At 34.9% G+C, this 20040-nt stretch overlaps 1 protein-coding gene across 2 annotated transcripts; it reads left to right on the top strand.

The window, feature by feature from the left end:
* The first annotated feature begins 948 nt into the window (after positions 1 to 948).
* On the top strand, positions 949 to 17854 carry LOC140790331 (novel plant SNARE 13-like). 2 transcript variants are annotated; one of them, XM_073140359.1, is made up of 10 exons: positions 949 to 1329; positions 8550 to 8642; positions 8895 to 8988; positions 9070 to 9107; positions 10972 to 11069; positions 12580 to 12659; positions 12737 to 12793; positions 16659 to 16751; positions 16848 to 16922; positions 17427 to 17854. In XM_073140359.1, the coding sequence occupies exons 1-10, from the start codon at positions 1253 to 1255 to the stop codon at positions 17532 to 17534; spliced, it is 813 nt and encodes a 270-aa protein (XP_072996460.1). In that variant the 5' UTR covers positions 949 to 1252; the 3' UTR covers positions 17535 to 17854. The 2 variants fall into 2 exon arrangements, with proteins under 2 accessions (XP_072996460.1, XP_072996459.1); XM_073140358.1 differs by having other exon boundaries at positions 997 to 1329; positions 17386 to 17854.
* The last annotated feature ends 2186 nt before the right edge of the window (positions 17855 to 20040 follow it).

Genomic DNA, 20040 nt, shown 5'->3' with positions numbered 1-20040 from the left:
AAGTTCAAGATATTTTTTTTTTAAACCCATAACCTCCTTAATCATACAGAAGATATCTTACTAACTCTTTTAGAGTTGGTTGGTAGTTCAAGATAGTATAGAAGAACATATTTTTTAGTTTATACCCTATAGGTAATAAAAAAAATTTAGGGAGTGTATGTATAAAAAAACAATAGTTTAGGGTCTAAGTAGAATTATTCCAAAATATTAAACACAATAACAATATGAAGATAAAATTTCATGCATTTAATAATGTCATACATATTCTCTCATTATGCTCCGATACATGCTAGATATGTAAATAATGTTAGACCTAACTACAATCTCACTTTAGAAAATTAGTTCTCAGGAAAATATTTAACAACGAATGTTCGGCTTACATCAAAGAGTTTTTTTTTTTTGACTAAACTAGTCCTGTCTCAAAATTATTTTATAGAAATAAGCTATATTCCAAACTTGACATTAAAAAAGAGTATGTTTCAATATATCTGTAAGTTGCTCATAGGTAAAAATGCTAACAAATTTAGCATTTATATATGTAAGATTAACGAAATAAAATATTAATCTTATTAATATTATAAATATATAAAACACTGAATTGATCAACGATTTATTTAAAATTTTTTAGATTAAGTTAAGTTTGCCTTAGTTACTTTTTAATTGCACGTTTTTTATATATATCAAAGGAAGACTTTGAATTGTTAAAATATTTCTTCTTAGATAAGTTTAGGCTTTCACACTGACAATTACAGTGAAGCAGAATATTTTGTTATTAAATTTGGTGGCTGTCTATTTCCGTACCAAAGAAAACAGTTTGGCAATACTCTGCAGTAAATTCCTGCAACCGGAGATGCGACGATCCGACTCATAAGCCATCATCCCTGAAGTAACCCTAGCCGTCCGATCTCAGCCTGACCGTCCGTCAACTACTTTGATCAATCAACCGCTGCAGTGTTCGCGCTGGGTCATGTTGAACTTGGATAACAAAGTATTCGAGGGAGCTATTCCAGTGATTACGACGGAGCCCTAGGTATACTCGATTCGTTCCTTCCATGATTCGTCCGCCGCAATCGCGGTGACCGCTTGGGTCAGCGATTCCTTTTCCCAGTTCCTAATCCTTGTATCAATGCCGTCTCCTCCCTTCCTATCACTGATGTATTGTTATCCGCACGGTTGGTTGAGTCCGCTAATGGTGTAAACTTACGGAATTGGGCGACTTCTGTGAGGGAATTGTGATTTTTTGGGGAAGACAATGGCGAGTAGCTTGCCGATGAGCGCGGAGCTAGAACAGATCGATGGGGAGATCCAAGACATCTTCCGGGTTCTCCAGTAAGTTCTCTCTTTCCTTCTATAGCTTAGTCTTTTCGTTCTAATCACAACTCTTGCATTCTATGATAAATGTACCAGATATGTTTTGATGGAAAAAAAAACAAGAGATTATTTCTAAACTAAATTTTGATGGATTGCAGCATTTGTCTCTCCTAATTGGAGTCTTAAGTCCTTAAGTCAAGGAGTTGAAGGGTCCTGAATTTAAGACCCTAAGATTCTGAATATCAAGAGTCAAGAGTAGTGACCATTTTGTAATTGTATTGGGATGATTCGTGAGAGAAATAAAAGATAATAATTAGTTTGGTATCTTCTAAATAATCCTTTCATTTCCATCCCCTCTTTTGTTGGTACTTAACAAGAGTGTTAGAGCTTCTGACAAAACTTATATTGCTTCCGCTGCATACATTACAAATAAATCATCAATACCATAAAGAGATTTATTTGGTTCTATTAATTTGGAGTGCAGCTAGGGGTACACTACAGGAGAGAAAATTTTAGGAAAGACTAGTTAATGGGAGATGATCTTAACTATGAAGAAAAGGTTTTTATATATAGCAGCATTATTATTAACATCAAACTATTATTTATCTTCTAATCTTGCATTTATAGGAGTGCAGTTTAAATTTTGCCTAAGAACCCAATTAGTTGGTCTAGCCCCATAAGTGGCAACTGGCAAGTTTCAATGTGTATGAGATCTTGAAAAGTTTGGATTAAAAGAAAAAAGGAATAACATTTTAGAGATCAAAGATATGAGGTTTGCAAAGAATTGTTGAATAAAATGTTGCCTCTTATGATACAGCGATCCGGGCTTATAACACATGAAAAAGTTGATTCATTAAGTGGATTGGGCCAAGAATTCAATCTCTTATTCTACATAAAATCCTATATAATTGAAAATGTTGTGCTGGTCTTCCTATATTATACTTATACCTTAAATATGGTCATAAACTTTGAGATCTAGCATGTTGCAAATCCTTATCAACTTAAGTCATCTCAGGTACATATAAAGTTACATGCCTATCTTTTTCTTGACCCTATAGAGAAGAAATCTCTCATAAATTATAACTAGGATATCATGTTGGTGATGATTGGGGTTGTTTTATTTGTTGACTTCATTCTCTGCTCTCTTCTTATATAAATATAGATAACATAGGTAAAATTTGTCAATCGAGAAACGAGATTGCTTTCTATGAGGGCAAAGATTTTCTGTACTTGTCATAACTCAAATTCATATAAGAGAAGTCTCTCACTAAAGTCAAGTAAAATAGGACTTCTATCTCCATTAATCTTCATATCTTTGTACATATACTCATTTATTCTCATTGTGTCATCTTGTAATGAGCATTGTCCTGAAAAATGGTTTTAGCATCCACAATGGCAGTCCACTTGCCGGTTTTAGGCCCTTTCACTATATAATGTGTTGGGCTGCCTTGAATGATGCCCAAGTTCATGGTTGGTGCCATCCTAAGCCAAAATAATTTATTCAAGTATTTTATACTATGATAGGCTATCTTTAAAAAAGATAGGTTTTTCTTTCTTTATTTCTTCTCAATGATGTTATTTTTTATATCTTATCCTTTCTTTCTGACTGTTACCATTAATTTGTTTTAGTCATCTTTTATTTGAAGAGTATATAAAGTCTATTGAGTTATTAGTTCATAATTTCAACAAATTCGTTGCTCAGTAAGGTTGATTTAGAGAAACCGCTTTAGGCTTCAAGGCACCTGCAATCGGCTGAGTGCAATATGCTGTACTAGGCTACTAGCTACTATATATATCTACAAAATGCTTTGTGTAATGTAAAGTAATGAGGAATATTCTTCCACATCTACTAGATCTTGTAACTAGGTGAAACATCCACCTCCAAATACACGTTTCTCTTACATGAATGGAACTCACATAATTCTCACGTGATATATCGGTCAATATTTCTATACAGTTTTGAAGATAAAAATTATAATAAATACAAATAATTTGAAACACAATATACCCAAATACCACGTACCGCAACAAGTTTTTAGAAATACATGTTCTTAAAATGAAATACCTACGCAGGGGCTATACATTATCTAATTTTTTAATGAATAGGAAATGACTAATAATCTATTAGAAATAGCTACTCCTTGATATCGTTGCTGCTCTTCTCTAAATTTGTAAAATATTCTACCAGATGTGATGAGCACAAAGCACATCAAATTAATCCATAATAGTCTAAGAGTAATATAATACACAATGAATAAGAAATAACATGCTAAAAAATATCACAGTAAAATGCATAGTAAATAAATTCTTTCCTAATGACTACTCATGATTAATATAAATTTGAATCCACATTCCACATAATAAGTTCACATAAAGCTACAAGGTCATAATCACAATCCACATAAACTTTAAGATTATAAAAATGTTATAACTCATCCTCATTAAGGAGAGATAGTCATCTAGTAGTAAAGTCACCTGTACATGCTTGACGACGCTGTATATGATCAATAATGTGTGGTTATTAGATTAATGACCTTAGTTCATAAGCTCTAAGGTTCCAAGTATCGAAATCAGGATCGAGATTGGCCATTCGTATTGGTTTGTATATTAAAATAATTTTTAAAATACAGAAAAAAAAAAAATATAAATATAACTTATTTATATATAAATCTAAAAATAAAAAAAGAAAATTTATTTTCTTAATTTTTATCTCCCTCTTTCTACCATTTACACTATCCCTCTCATACAAATAAAAACAAATTCTTATTCTCTCCCTTACTAACTCTCTCTTATCAAGCTCTCTTTCCCAAGCTCTCTTATTAATTTTCTCTCCCACTAACTCTTCCTCCCTCTCATTAACTCTTGCACTACCTCTCTCTCACCGACTCATCTTTCTCTCTCATTAACTCTCTCTCTCTCTCCCATTCTCCCTTGTTTGACTACCTTCTCTCAATCTCTCCCTCTCCGATTCTCTCCTATCTTTCTCTCCCAATAACTCTCCCTCTCCCTCACCGACTCCCTTCTCTCTCGGTCTCTCCCTCTTCGATTCTTTTTAGGTATTTTCTCTTTTTCTCTCTCACTCCCTCCGACGAGCTTGTTTAGCTCTCACTCTCTTTGTTTTACTCTTCTCCTCTTTCTCCCTTTTTCTCTCCTGATTTCGGTTAGTTTCGGCCGATACGGTCGATCCTGACTCGAAATAGATTGGGTATCGGCCGATACCAGGCCAAAACCAGTCATTGGACTAGTTTAGACCCTGGACCCGATTCGTTTCGGCTGAGCCCACTCAGGATTGGCCGAAACTTGGAACCATGATAAGTACATATTCTTATCTCTTGCCACATACTCCTGCAGGATCATGAGCACATAGTTTGAGGACTTCATAACCCTACATTATTGGGTACTACTCGAGCTATAATTCTAATCTCATAATCGTATTTTTTGTTATTGTCAAATGTCTAGTGTTCGTAAAGGACAGTGTTTGTTGTCGGCGACATGGCTCTGACACGTGGCGGACACGTTGCGAAGCATCCGTTATTAAAAAATAAAATTTAAAATCTATTTCGGACACGTCGGGACACTCTAGCGACACGTCGGGACATGCTGTGGACGACATGCCAATGCATTTCGGGCTTATGGGTGCAAGCTTTCAATTTTTTTTAAAATACCCGATCCAATAATTGGTTAAACTAAAATCTAGAAACCCAAAATTTCCAAATCCCTACCTTACCTATGTATTCTCCTCTTGGGTTTTGGTCTTCTACCACTTGTGTTGGGACACTTGTTTAAAACAGTGACAGAAATTTCAAAAACAGCTACACATGTTAGTTTAAAACAGTGAAAGAAATTTAAAAAAGTTGACACTTGTTAGTTTAAAACAGTGACACTTGTTTGTTGATATATGTGTACTTTACACCATTAGATCCAAAATTTTATCTATTTCTGTTAATTAAGATAGTTAATTACTTAATTCAGAAATTAATTCAGTAATTATATGATAATATGTTTTTTTCCTGTTTCTTATTACTTAATTCCTCTAGTTAATTTAGAACTTAAGATTGTTAATTACTTAATATTCTCTGTTTTTGTTGAAATTTTTTTTAAAGTAAAATGTGTTACTGTTAATCACTTAATTTGTTGATTACTAGTGAGTTAACTTTTAGGTTTAATTCGTTTCTGACATTTTTGTTGAATTAGTGAATCACTGAAACGAGGAATTAGTTAATTAGTTATTAGAGTGTTAATGTAATGTATATTAGTTACAACTTACATATATTATATATTTGTATTATATATGTTTATTTTAATTTTTTTATATTAAAAATGCTAGACCGCTTTGTCACTTGCCTTGTCGCCCGCCTTCCACCTAGGCACTAGATGGTGGGGTGATGTCTGCCACTTGCAGCTGCCTATTGAAACATTGGGAATAGGGTTAAAATAGGAATAACAATTCCTATTTGTTATTTCTAGGAATAACTTTTATTATGCTCACTTGTATTTTAGAATAATAGTAATAATTATTTTTGATGTGATATAAAGTGAAGGAAAAGATAGGAAAATAGTATTCTATTTCTTCTAAAATTAATAAAATTATCTTTTGATTTGAAATAAAATAGATTGATGAGATAGATTAACTATTAAATGGGATGGCTCTATGTATGCCATGCATGCCATCCATATATGCATTATCATTCAATACATCTGCTATGCTTTTGTATTGCGCCATTATTTGTGCAATGCTTTGGAGGCCACTAGCTGTGTAATGCTTAATCTCTACTGTGCATTACTTGAGAAGTTGCTGCTATGTGCACAATAGGGGAGAGTTTGTCGGTAGGTGCGCATTGCTTGAGATATCATCGGTACACGTGCAATGCTTGATAATTACTCATGCAATGTTTGCTATATGTGCAATACTTCTTATTAACTATTTTATAAGCAATTGTTTATGTTTGTCGTGGACTATATATTATGAAATAGGTGCGCAATGATTATAAAAATATATTATGATAATTGTAATATATTTAAAGTTTATAAAATATTATTTTATTAGTATCTATACTTTTTATATTAAATTCTACATATTTAGTGCTTATAATGAAAAATATTTTAGATATTATTATATTTTATAGTCAACAATAATAAAATTTTATTTTACATGGAAAATTTGCCTTTTATTTTATCTTAAAAATAAGATTAATAATAATATTAAAATATACACTTTCATATATTTATTTTTTCTTAAATTCTTATTTTATTATTTAAATAAAGAAAGATTTGATTGGGTTAACACATAGTTTAAATAGTAAATTTATTATACATAGTTTAGATAGTAAATATATTATTTTATATTTGGATAAATATTTAATTTGCTAACATATATGTTTATTTATTATTATACTTTTGATGCTATTAGTAGATATAAAAATTATTCTAATAATAAGATATTTATAATCTTATTTTTGTAATATCAAATTAAACATTATATTATTAAGAAATTTTTTATATATATATATTTCTATTTAAATATATAGGATTAAAAATATTTAATAATAATAGTACTTTTTAAATGTACTTATTTTCATGGAATATTAGATTATTGACATTTATACTTTTTAAGTTAAATTTTATTTATTTAATGTAAAATAAAAAATATTATAAACATTAGATTATAAATACATTTTTGTTATGTCCAACTAAATATTGTATTATTAAGCAATTATGTAATATATAAACTTAAGTTTAGAATTTAGAATAATAATAATAATATTATTATTATATTATTATATGAGGTGGTATTATGTATTATAGGTGTTTGAGAGAGAGATAAGTGATTAATTATGATAAGATATTGATAAGATGTTTAGAAGAGGAGAGTGGAGAGATCAATTATGATAAGACTACGATAAGATGCTTGAGAGATGAGAGAGAAGTAATGATTTGTAATAAGATATTTGAGAAAACTTGTAGTCAAATGTTTAAAAGAGAGGAAAGTGGAGAGATGGATTATAATCAAACAATGATAAGACGTTTGAGAGATGAGAGATGAGTGAGGAGTGATGAATCATGATAAGATATTGAGAGAACGTGTAGTCAAGTCAATGGTAAATTGAGAATGGGGTTAGTGTGTGGTATAAGATGTATGATAAGTAGTATTTATATTTTGGAATAGAACTATTATAATGTTTAGCTATTATTCTAGAAGGAGTTGTATTTTAGAATTAGGAAAAAGATATTCCGGAAGTGAATTGGGGCTTAAGTTCATTGGAACCACAAGGTATCAAAAGTTCCAAACATGGAGACCTACAACTTCGACCAACAGAGGAAAACATAATGGGCTAGAGCATGCAATTGAAATTGTCGTCAGTGGCCGGACATCGGTCGGGAAATTGGCAGTGAGAGGCTAGTAGGTTTCATGGTGTAGCCTCCCTCGCACACCTTGGGATCCCAATAATGGTACCTGCAACACAAGGGCGATGAGATGGATATTTTTTAGACCGGTGCAATGTTGCTATGAGGTCGGTGCCAGGAGAATTTCTTCGACAAAGATCAAATATAAAAATTGTAATGAAGGGTGATCGGCATGAGAACTCACTCGGATTGAGAGATGGAGTCCTTTTGCTCTGGTGATGCTCCAATTGCATGCGCACTCCAATGAACACCTTCAATTGAGAAGGAAAAACGTGGGGAGATTGAGAGAAAAGGAGAAGACGATGTGGGGAAGGAGGATTTTCTATGTTTAAAAACAGAGGTCGTGGGGTTAAGGTTTGACACAGTCACTCCCCCGGCGATCTTGCTGAGATCGTCGTGCTCCTACCTCTCCCATAACCATTATGAGTGAGCCGGTGCAGGTGTCATGTAAATCATTTGATTTGATATAGCTTTTACCGCTGTTACTCTAGGAGTCCAAATAGTTGGCATACCCAATTGGCCCAACTGATCAATGCTTGGCAGAGCTGAAAGGTTTGTATGCTATATATGGGTTTAGAAATTGCTAAAAATTTAAAACCTCTGCGAAGAATTTTAGGTCCATTTGGCACCGTATAGCAAGAGATTCGAATGAAAATTCACACTAAGATATAGTATTTTCTTTTATGCACTTCTACCACATTGTAGGACTTGGACATATTGTTTGCATTCAGCTTTTGCTTATAAATTGCTACTTTAGATTGCTTGAATATATTATTGCAAGTATGTCATTGGTTCTGCTCCTTCATTTTGTGAAACTGTTCCTTTTGCTGCAGAAATGGATTCCAGAAATTGGACAAGATTAAGGACCCTAATAGACAGTCCAAGCAGTTGGAGGAGCTCACTGGAAAAATGAGGGAGTGTAAATTGTAGGTCAAATTAACTTGTTCTCTCTATTCTCCAGTATTGCTGAATCTTCACAGACTATTTCAGCTTTTAATATCTGTTATACATACTATATAGTAGTTCACATAGGCATCTGAACTCATGACAACGAATGCACTTTTATCACTTGTGACTTATTCCAATTGGAACTAATTGTTAACTTCCACTGCGAAATTTTGTTTTGACAACCCATTTTGGAGCATGTGTATGTAACAGTTGCAGAACTTGCTTTACAGTTTAGTCAAAGAATTTGATCGTGTTCTTAAAGATGAAGAGAGTCAAAATCCTCCTGAGGTTAATAAGCAGCTTAATGAGAAGAAGCAATCCATGGTTGTAATTTCATCTTACCTTGTGTTCTCTTCAGTTCGTCTATTTTTGCTCCAATCTTATCAGTTTCCTGCCTTATGACAGATCAAAGAGCTAAATTCATATGTTGCCTTGAGGAAAACGTAAGTCTTGAAATATTTAGTGCAAAAACAAGCTTATTTATCTTATCTTCCCTTTTCTTGTTGTACTTTGCAATACAAATTTTATAGTGAAAGAATACTGAGGTTCCTATTCAAGATGTTCTATTAGTCTTGTCAAACTATTGCTATTCAGATGTTCGTTGGTGTATGTACTGATATCAATATATTGTTTCTTTGTACTTGAATATGATCATGTGAGCAATACAAAGACTATATTTACTATTTCAGGGAAAAATCATTTTCTTTGAATGCTTAGATATGTGAAATGTCATGTACTTGCAAGGTTACAATAGAAAATGCTTAGAGAGTCTTTAATTGAGATCCATCTTGGGGAGATTATGAAAAAGGAAAATAGAATATGCACTTTATGGATTTTATTTGTTGATTGTTCTACCTTGTTTCCTAAGTTTAGTTGGCTTATGAGGCTCTTAAATTGGTTAAAATGTTTCATTCACATAGTTCGAGTCCTAAGTTTCAGAGCTATCAAGACCTCAGTTTGGCCATAGTAATATTTTTCCACATTGAAATGTAGAGGCTTTATGGTCTTGAAAAGATCTCCATTAGCAAAGAATCATCCCAAAGTGCTTTAATGCAATTAATTATGTTTTCTAACCACATTTTCTCCTGTTGTGTTTTTCTTAGCAGAATTTACTTGAACAAGTAGAATTGTTAAAATTTAAACTAGTACCATTATACATGGCATAACCCGTACTTTCAGTTTGTAACAGTAATGACTTTATAACAATTGACAAAGTCCCTTATACTGGAAGAATAGTTTGATAAAGGTTCTGAGCATTCTCCAACTGATCATGCTAACAATTCCCAGTGAGGTGTCAACTTTTCCATTATTGAAGTAGAGCAAGCTTTAAGAGGAAGGGGAAGGACAGCCTTCGGACTTGTTCTATTGTCTCATATTATTATTACTACCATCGCTACCTCTACTACTATTGTTATGATTGTACTATTATATGTGAGCTGCTAATTACTTGAGCCATTTATAAATGGTAACTGGTGGGAATAAAAAACTGGAAAGTAAGCATGTGATTGCTTCATCTGCTGGAAAAAAAAAGTTTTGCAGCATGGTTTAAGAGATGCTGTGCATTATGGTTTGCTTTAGTAAACAAAGATAGAAGTTCTGGTATCTGGATTTCTTCTCAAATTTATCTTATATTCTGTCTTTCAAACTATTCTCTGAACTTCTTGTCGTACTTTTAATACTGAATATTTGTTTTGTTGAATATGAATAGGAACAGTCTTTCTTGGGCAAATTGAAGATTAGCATTTGTGATCAGTATTGCCAACATATTATTCTAGACTAGCTCAACTTTTAAGGTTTCTGTGATACTGTGATGTTCTCCTAATATTCGTCATCTACTAATATAACTAGCATGATGTCATTTCTAAGAGGCTATGGAAATACAAGTTAGTTTCATTGTTATCAACTTATCTTAATACATAGCTGCCAAGTTTTTTCTATCCGATTGTGGTTAATACTAGTTGACATTTGGTTTCCTTGATTGGAAATTAAATCCAATTACCATTTTATGGTGTTTTAGTTTCTCTGCAATTTTAGGGTCAATGTATCCTTTTGTTAATTTTTAATATTGCGCATTTTATATTAGCTGCATTTGCAGCAACATCTCACATCAGGAATAGCGGGAGAGGAGACATTGACATATTTTTGTTTTCTTATTGTTAAGTTTTAGCCTTTTGTTATGTAACCAAATTGACCTTCTATAGTGTCCAAATTCCTTCTCTTGAATCATTTTCATGAAAGTGTATCCTCTTCTATTCTTGATTTGTTCCTTATTGATATCTATTTTCTCCAACGATGATGAACCTGCAGGTACCAAAGTAGCCTCGGTAACAAAAGAGTTGAACTGTTTGATATGGGTGCTGGAAGTAGTGATCCTGTTGCTGAGGACAATGTGCAAATGGCATCAGGTGATCCTTAATTTCTTCACATTTCAGTGACACTGGAGGAGCTCATTGTGTTTTGTTATTACTTATTAGTAGTACTACAAATTTTGTACAAGTATATTAAGAGGTAGTAGGTATGTTGATGATCTAATGAGGTTGAAGATTCTACATTAAGGGATGCATTGGAGGAGTATACATAGTTGCGTTAGCATTTTATTGAAGCAAAGGATTAGGTGGCATCTCTGTTTGCTATGAAAATTTAAAACTTGGTGCTTAATTATGCTAATAGTGTCAACCCAGAAATTACCGGCTGTTTGGACTTTGCATATGAGAATCATTGAGAAGATACTCTATGTCAACACTTGAAACACTGCTATGTATGATTAGCTCATTGATAAGATAGGAATAGTAGGTGTCAAGTTGATTTTCAGAGCTTATGATATACAGCATACTGGATGTTGCATTTGATACTTAAAAATAATGTACTAGGAAAGAAGGATAAAATGTGTTCATGAAGGTGTAATTACCTAATTGATGCCTAGAATAAATATCGGAGTTAAATCATGTTTTGGACTACTTTAGTGATTGTTAATGCAGTTCCATGTGAATATTTACTAGGACAAGTTTCCAGTATACTGAGATGGAAGTATCGCTTACTTGCTTTCGTATACATAGTGAGGTTCACTAGGATTCTTGAGACAGCTTACACTTGCGTGGTAAATTCTGACATACAAGATTAGATTTATTTATGCATGCAAGTCCTAGTATCACGAAAGGTAAGAGTATTTGCTAAATAGTAAATATATGTGTTGGAACTGGCCAACTGGGAAACTGTGACTTGAAAGTACATATCCAAAACATGATAGGTAAAAAATGACCAATGAAACAATTAAGCAAGATTATAGGGTGCTATTTTTTTATGTCTGGGGTATCTAAGCATTCCTGACAATATTATTCATGTTAATGTCTGTTTCTAGTTTGAATGATGAATTGTCCAAGCAACCAATATAAGAGGATAGATAGTGATCATATCTGATGATTAGACATGCCTACTGGCTAATGAATTTTATGATTTAATGGACATGCAATCCTTGCTACTGTGTCCAGTCTTTATATGCACAGTGAATTAGATATTTTTTCTTCATATATATGGCTGCTAGAAGTTGGCCATTCAGTTCTTGATTCTAGTAGTGAGTTTTTAATAAATGTGTGATCTTCCCACTGCTTCCCCCTCTCTACAGTCTGTGTGCACAAAGTGCTCGTCTCACACACAAGAACCAGAAGGAATATGCAGCTCCGTTCACATCCATCTTGTGGACTGGAAATCTCTTCTCGGTTTCCATAGTTGGGGTTATGCATTGCAGTGTCTGTCTTTGCAGAAATTCCTTTCCTCATGTCTTGTTGTTTTCCTTTATTTTCAGCTCTTTTGAAGCTTCACATCTCTAGCAACTAATTGTGTATACATAAACTTGAGTTTTCTAGTAGTAGTTGAGATATGCATCTCAGAATGGTTCTTAATTGTTTCATGTTTCAGCGATGTCTAACCTAGAGCTCGTTGATGCTGGAAGGAAGAAAATGGATGAGACTGATCAGGCTATTGAACGTTCAAAAATGGTGCGGTGTTAACTTGCAATTTCTTTTGTCTCTCATCATTTCACTTTCTAGATTTTCATCTGAAAGTTGTCTTGCAGGTCGTTGAGCAAACTGTTGAAGTAGGAGCTCAAACTGCTGCAAATCTTAAGGGGCAAGTAAGTTGATCTTGGAATATTTATTATTGTATCATTGAAAGTGAGGAGTCTTGTATTTGTTAAAAGGGCATGAACAAATTTAGGTAACTTTACTTGCTTGCCACCTTACATTTTGCCTGCAGTTTCAGTTATAATGGGCCTAGTTGCATATGTTTGCAATTTGATTTAGTGCTATGCTGGATCTTTTTTGACATGCTTGTAAGAAGAAAATCAAATGATTATGATCAAATTAATTACAAAATGTTACAAACCAGATTAAACTGATCTGGACGTAAGAAAATTATGATTATTTTATGGGTGGTAGCCTCACAAGTTACGGATCTAATAGCTTTGGTTTACATGATTCTGAGGTCGGAGTGGAAAGATAAAAATAAAACAGTGAGGTGGCAGACGACCAAGGGTGGTGGTGGACGATTATAAGGTAGAGTGATTCGTGAAGGAAGGTGGTGGTTAGAGTTTGGAAGCTTAGAAGGGTTCTACGGTTAAGATCTATTCATATGAAGATAAAGACGATTTAACGGCTACGATAAAACGGGAAATGCGATAATAACAAATTAGCTAAACTTTATAAATTTCTAAATGTTTGGATGATTAAAAAAAGTCTAACTTCTCATATATATGTATATATAGAGAGGTCGGGTATAATGAGTCATACTAGGACTAGCCCTAAAGGTTTACATGACTCGAACTAGGATATGTTTTAAAGACTTATATGACTTAATTTGAAACACCCAAACCTCCAAATACACGTGTAAACCGCGTGGGTAAATCCCCCCCACGCGGTGTATCACATGACGTGTCAGTACAAGGATTTCACAAGGCACACAACAGCACAATTTCACCATAAATAAACTCAATTATAAGAGTCCGGATACAAGTCCACAGGCCACAACAAGTCTTCCAAATATACATCCAAAATACAAAGCTAAAGTCCAAGAAAATACAACGTCATCATCACACCCTCGCAGGGGCTTAATACACTGGAAAGAAAAGCGGCTACTCCTCGCTACCCGCACCTGCGTCCCCTAGCTCTGAAATAATACCGCCATGAGGGTGAGCTTACGGCCAGCCGAGTAGGATCCATACAATCTAAATTAATGACATCGCATGTATATATCCAATGTATGCCCATATTTGCTAACGATAACGATATGCTTATTGAAATGACTTACCACAATTTACTAAGTCAATGCAATTGATAAAGATTACCAATCACTATCCTGGAACATGCTAGTTCCTAAACGTATTATGATAAGTTCACACAGATATGAAGCTTGAGACAATCTCTTTTCATACACATCTCAATCATAGGTTTTACATGTTATGCATAGCAATAAAATAGCAGTTTAGTCATCTCATGTCTACCAAGGCAATAATCATACTTATCATCGCTCACCGAGCTATTCACCGCACAGGGTAAATACTCTTAAGAAACAATCATCCATCATCTCATACATCGAGGGGGGATATATACACATCTAGCGGTAATGTCACCTACACGTGTATGGCGACACTACATGTGACCGGTTGTCTGTGGCCATCAGACTCAGGACCTCGGTCGTAAGCCCATATCTCACTCTCTCTAAATCATCACCGCCCTCGGCGGGAGAATCGGGAGCCCTCGGCTCATCAACAAACGCCCTAACCCTGCGTCGTCGGGTACCGCTAGAGTTATATCCCCGCCTCACAATCATGTTCTTCTATCATCATAATCTAGTCTTAACTATGCAGTATAACTACCTGAATGCCACACAGGCTTCCCGACCTCAGGTGTAGGCCGCTAATAGTATAGACATATATGATACACTCTACCCTTAACCCTGGGCTGAGTGAGTAGGGGTACTGCCTAGTCAGAATTCGACTACTAATGATAGGTGGAAGTGGTGCAGTGTTTATGCGTGTATAAAGCATGTTATAGTCATCATGATCATTACATTCCATATTCACAGCAATCATACATCTATGCAATGGTATACCATACAGGACACATGTAAAGCATTATCATACACATTAACATCCTCATGATACTATGATGAACAGGTTATAAATAACTACATATGCAAAAGATATAACAGGGAGTACCAACTGCATGCATTAATACTGACATTTCCTACCGTATCATGACAGGTATAATGACTGTAATTATGTTATTCTATGTTATTCTAGATTTGTATAACTCTACTCGCCTGGGGGGTCTCGGTATGGTAAAACTCGTCAGCTAGTCCGGAATCCCAAAATCTTCCTCACGCGGTGTCAATCCTATTAATTCACGCAAGTAAAGTCATATGTAAGGTTAGCCAACTAATAGAATCAATTATCTTATTAGCGTAATTATGGTTGGCAATTACATGAGTCAAGGGTCTCCTAGGGCGGGTCTTATGTCATCCTACAATTCACATGATACTAGATCAGGCTAATTAAATCAGGTGCAAAAAAGTAAACGGGGTTATAAGGTCTAAATGGTCCCCAAAGGGCTGGGCTAGGGGTATTGGGTTAGGCTCAAACCTAACCTAATAGGCAAGGGGCCAAGGTGGGTTGCAATTGGGCTGCAGCCCACAAGGTTGGCCGAAGTGGGTTGGGTCCAACCACGGCCCACCAGAGGCTTGGTTGGTGGGCTGCGGTCTGCAGCCCACCCAACCCAAGCCTAGTGGGCTGGGGGTCTGGACCGCAGCCCACCCAGGCTCGATGGGCTGCGGTATGACCGCAGCCCACAAAAGAAAAGGGGGAGGGGGATCACGGGGGGTTAAACAACCCCCCCGCCCCACCCACCCACCCCCCCTCGGTATTCCCCATCCGAGGGAGGAGACGAAGGGAAGGCGGAGAGGCAGATGGGCTGCGGCGGCGCAGCGCGGGGACAGCGACGGCATGGGTCCGGCACAGCACGAGGCCGAGGAGAGGAAGGAAGAAGGGAAGAAAGGAAGGAGGGGAAGGAAAGCTTACCGGAGGGGGGGGGTCGGTGAGCTCGGCGGCTTCGGCGGCTGGCGGCAACCACGAGGGAGAGAGAGGAGAACGGAGGGGCTGCGGTGAGGGAAAGAAGAGATGAGGGAGATGGGTGGCGTGCACGGCAAAGGAAGGGAAGGGCAGGGTGGCAGGCTGACAGGCTGACGCACGTCAGTCGGGGTTTTTTTTTTTTTTTTTTTTTTATTTTAAATTGGGGTGTTACATAATTGGACTTACCTTAGAGGTTTACATGACTTAATTATACTTATTTTAAGAGGCTTACATGATTTAACTAGGTTTACATAAGAGATAAATATAAATTAATTAAAAAATAAATAGATTTGATCCATCAAATCCAATATCCTTATGATGTGATCCAACGTCATCCGGTTCGCATGACAAAACCTCCTCTACCAAAAGCAGCTAGCTCAGGCCTTCTTTTAAAGTATCCACTATATTCATTATATTTTCATGTTTGCTAGACTCCTAGGTTTTATTAGTATCTCACACAAAGCAGATACAAAAGGGTACTTTTCGACCTATCCAATCTACAGTTGTCAACTTGGAAAGGTCTGTTCCTTTCCCGCATTAGCATAGCCAAAAAGAAAAGAAACAAATGGCATCAGGGGAAAAAAATAAAAAATAAAAGAAAAAATGTCCCCAAGCTACTATAGTCTCCTGCTCGTGTACAATCATTTTCCATGGACCTGATCTAGTCGTTTCCAATTCATGTTACCTTCGTTTTTCATATGCAGTAATTTTCATTTGACCAGGCTTGCTTTGGTCCAGCCTAGTCAGTTGAGAACCCTAGAAGCCTAAGATGCTAGCATGCATATACACATAGTTCTGATGATAAATGGATTTTTCTCGACTTCCAGTTTATGCTGTTTTCATGCCCAGAGTGGTTAATGCTATGATTCTGCAGACTGAACAAATGGGTCGCATTGTCAATGAGCTGGATACGATTCAGTTTTCTATTAAGAAGGCTTCTCAACTGGTGAAAGAGATTGGTCGGCAGGTTGGCTCTGATCCACATTCTAACATATACATCCATAGTTTTCTTCTCATGTAATCTCAGTTGCTCCCTCATAAATGTCATAACTTGTGCTTCCAGATGGCTACTGATAAGTGCATCATGGCATTGCTATTTCTGATTGTTTGTGGTGTAATTGCGATCATCATTGTAAAGGTATGCTTCTCCAGAGCTTTTCTTAATGATATATAAAAGGTTTATCATGTTACGTATTATCTAATATTTAAATAGTTTGTAAATGAAAATCTTCATATACTACATAGCTGAAATTTGAAAGTAGAAACCTAATCAGTAGTAGGTATGTTTAGCAATTTCTTAACTCAACCTACTCTCTCTATTTGATATTGTCATTTTTGAATGTTTTGTTGATACTTATGATTTGTTAAGATATTCCCCATGGCCTGACTGATGATTACGAAGAAAATCTTTCTCATGCCTATGTTTGCTCTTTCCCACTTTCTCCCTTGTAGACCTATTATTACTTTAATGTGAAGCATATTGTTCTGTTGATATCTGGTGAACCCCTACACTTGTATCTGACTGTAACTGTCGCACAAGATACTTAGACATGCATGATGTATTAATATCTATAAATTTTATTTGATCGGATTTATACCAGCAGCTTCTTTCTCCTTTTCGAAAAATTGCTTATCTTGCCAGATCGTCAACCCACATAACAAAAACATCAGAGATATTCCTGGATTGGCACCGCCTGCTCAAACTACAAGAAGATTATTGTCAACCAAAGCTTTCCACAGATTCCAGTAGTGTTTGTGATAGGAGTACTGTCAGTATATATGTATACCCCCACGTATTTGGTGTTTATTTTTGGAGTTTTTGACCATATTAAGTTTAACGGAAATAGATGAGCCATCACAGACTTTAGTTTTTTCTCGGCTTGTATAGTAATGCCTCACTTTGTCACCGTTCTTGTGGTTTGTCTCTTGTTCCTTGATTGACCATCAGTTCGAGAATTTAGCTGTACTTCATTACTCGGTGCTGTATTTAGCTGGGCCTCTCCTTTGATGTACACAGAGTTTTTATCTTCATGAAGTAGAGAAGGAACTATTACAAGGGAGTCACACAAAGTTATTGCCTGATATATGAACTTGTCTATTAATTTTCTCTGTGATACCGTGGATTCAATTTGCCATCTTACTTTCTGGCCATATTTACTATAATAGAGAAAATTTCAAGTACGTACGTGCCTGCTTGGTTTTGTGAGCGCAAGTTGGTCATCTCATTCATGAGTGGTGATCGTGCATATTTTTCATGTTGGTAGAGAAAAATTCAACTACCGTGTGTCAAATTCATTGAAAATTTCTTTCAAACCCCACTGTTAAGACGAGCAAAGCATGATGGGTGTTTAGTTTTGTGGTCATATGTAATCATATGCCTCTCCCGCCACATACCGTTATTTTTAGTTTCTGAGGACATAATTTTCCATGGTGATATTTTCTTCCAAAGTATAATAATCCACCATTAGTATTATTTTTTCATACGCTAATACTGAATTTGACTAACTCTTAACCTGCTTATTGCGAGTATATGCTGTTAGATTCATAATTGTACGAAATATTAACTATTTATGCACCAGACTTTTTATTCATTGGAAATGACAATTTCACTGGGATTTTTAATTATATATCCTGGGAAATTTTGGGTACTACAGCGAGCTCTTTCGAACCAACCTAAAGGCAGATTGTGCTAAAATAGGGATTATTCAACCCTTTGATTGCTAGTTTATTATTATTTTTATTGATAAATTGTTACATGTAAATCACATGGGCAACAATGTAATCATTCTATATTTAATTTTAATGGGAAGAAGAAAGAAAATTTTTAATATACTAAAGAAAATAGAGGGATATTTTGTTATTTCACCTTTTTCAATCTATAGGGAGTTGTACTAAAGAAAAGTTCAAAGGTATGAGTGGATATAAAAAATAGTTCAGGGTCTAAGTAGATTATGTTGCTAAAATATCATGCAATCTTTGTTGTTTTACTCAAACAATCTGGAAAAGATTAATGCACGCAATCCAGTAGAAGATATCCAGACGTTAAAAAAAAAAATTAGAGATAGAGATGAATGAAGAATTCTACGTGCGCACGAATCCAGCAAGGAGAACTTTTGGTCAAGTACTTATCTATCCACCTCACTACCGTGTCATCCAATGATCCCATTTGCTCTCACAATCTTTGCAACTAATTTCTCCTATTTTATTTTATATTTCTACTTTATTCCTAGTAAAATAAAATAGTCATAAGATAGAATCTAATTATCACTAAACAAAGAAAGAAGATCGACACAGTATCTTGAGACCGTAATTTATAAAGATTGATTGTAATCCTCAATGATGAGGGTTGATTACTATAATAATTGATATTATATTTTTATAGATCTATTAATTTGCAATACAATATAATTTGTCCATAGAAATAAATATAATTTTAATTAATAGAATATTCTTATTTGATATTATATGCCATAATTTGTGTTAATTTAAATCTATCCTCATTATATTCTCTGCACATATTCACTAAATTATAAGACTCAATTTATAAATAATAAAAATATAGTACATAAATTACAATTTCATTAAAAAGATGGGTCTCTAAACTGAAACACTTATTAGATTCTGCAGGTTATAGTAATACGAGCATTTATATCATTAGTTTTGAATAGGAAATCAAATCTAAAACCAGTAGGAGATTCGGATAAAATTAGATGGGGATTTATAATTGTAATATGAGCTACAGAAGGATGTAGACGAAGCACTCACTGGAGCCCCCACCACTATCACCGCTCTCTCGTTTTCACGTGTGAGCCATTATTCTAATATGCTCAATACCAGCCACATTTCGGTGCAAGTGATGTTGTCTGTCTGTCTTTACCATTGGGCCATGGGTAACGATAGAATTTCCCCTCTACATTTCTTAAAATAAACTCTTTATCTCAAGCAATCTTTATAGTTTTAAAACCAAGGATGGCCCACCGACACTTGTGCTCTCAATAGAGCATTCGGGCTGTGCCAGTATAGTGCAATCTTGTGCCGAGGTTACGCTGATTGCTGATTGCTAAGCCTTTTTTTTTAAAAAAAAATCTTTTTATTTAAAATTTTTAAAACTAATTTTGGGTGTGAAAATAATATATCTATAAATTATTTATATGGGTCTTTTAGTATTCCAATGCTAGTTCTGAATGAAAGAATTAAAGGGGAAATTTAATTTCCCCCAAAACTTCTGACAAATTTTTTAAAAGTTAAAATTAATA

This window comes from Typha latifolia, chromosome 6 (genome assembly GCF_019914945.1).
Source record: "Typha latifolia isolate L0001 chromosome 6, TyphaL0001v2, whole genome shotgun sequence".
NCBI lineage: Eukaryota > Viridiplantae > Streptophyta > Magnoliopsida > Poales > Typhaceae > Typha > Typha latifolia.
This window is presented reverse-complemented; position numbering and strand designations above follow the sequence as displayed.

What these genes read in the sequence shown, in the direction of transcription:
- LOC140790331 (XM_073140358.1), top strand. Translation starts at nt 1,253, where the DNA reads ATGGCGAGTAGCTTGCCGATGAGCGCGGAGCTAGAACAGATCGATGGG. An exon ending in CAATGTGCAAATGGCATCAG is followed by an intron (nt 11,070 to 12,579) that starts GTGATCCTTAAT and finishes TTCATGTTTCAG; the next exon opens with CGATGTCTAACCTAGAGCTC. An exon ending in CTATTGAACGTTCAAAAATG is followed by an intron (nt 12,660 to 12,736) that starts GTGCGGTGTTAA and finishes GTTGTCTTGCAG; the next exon opens with GTCGTTGAGCAAACTGTTGA.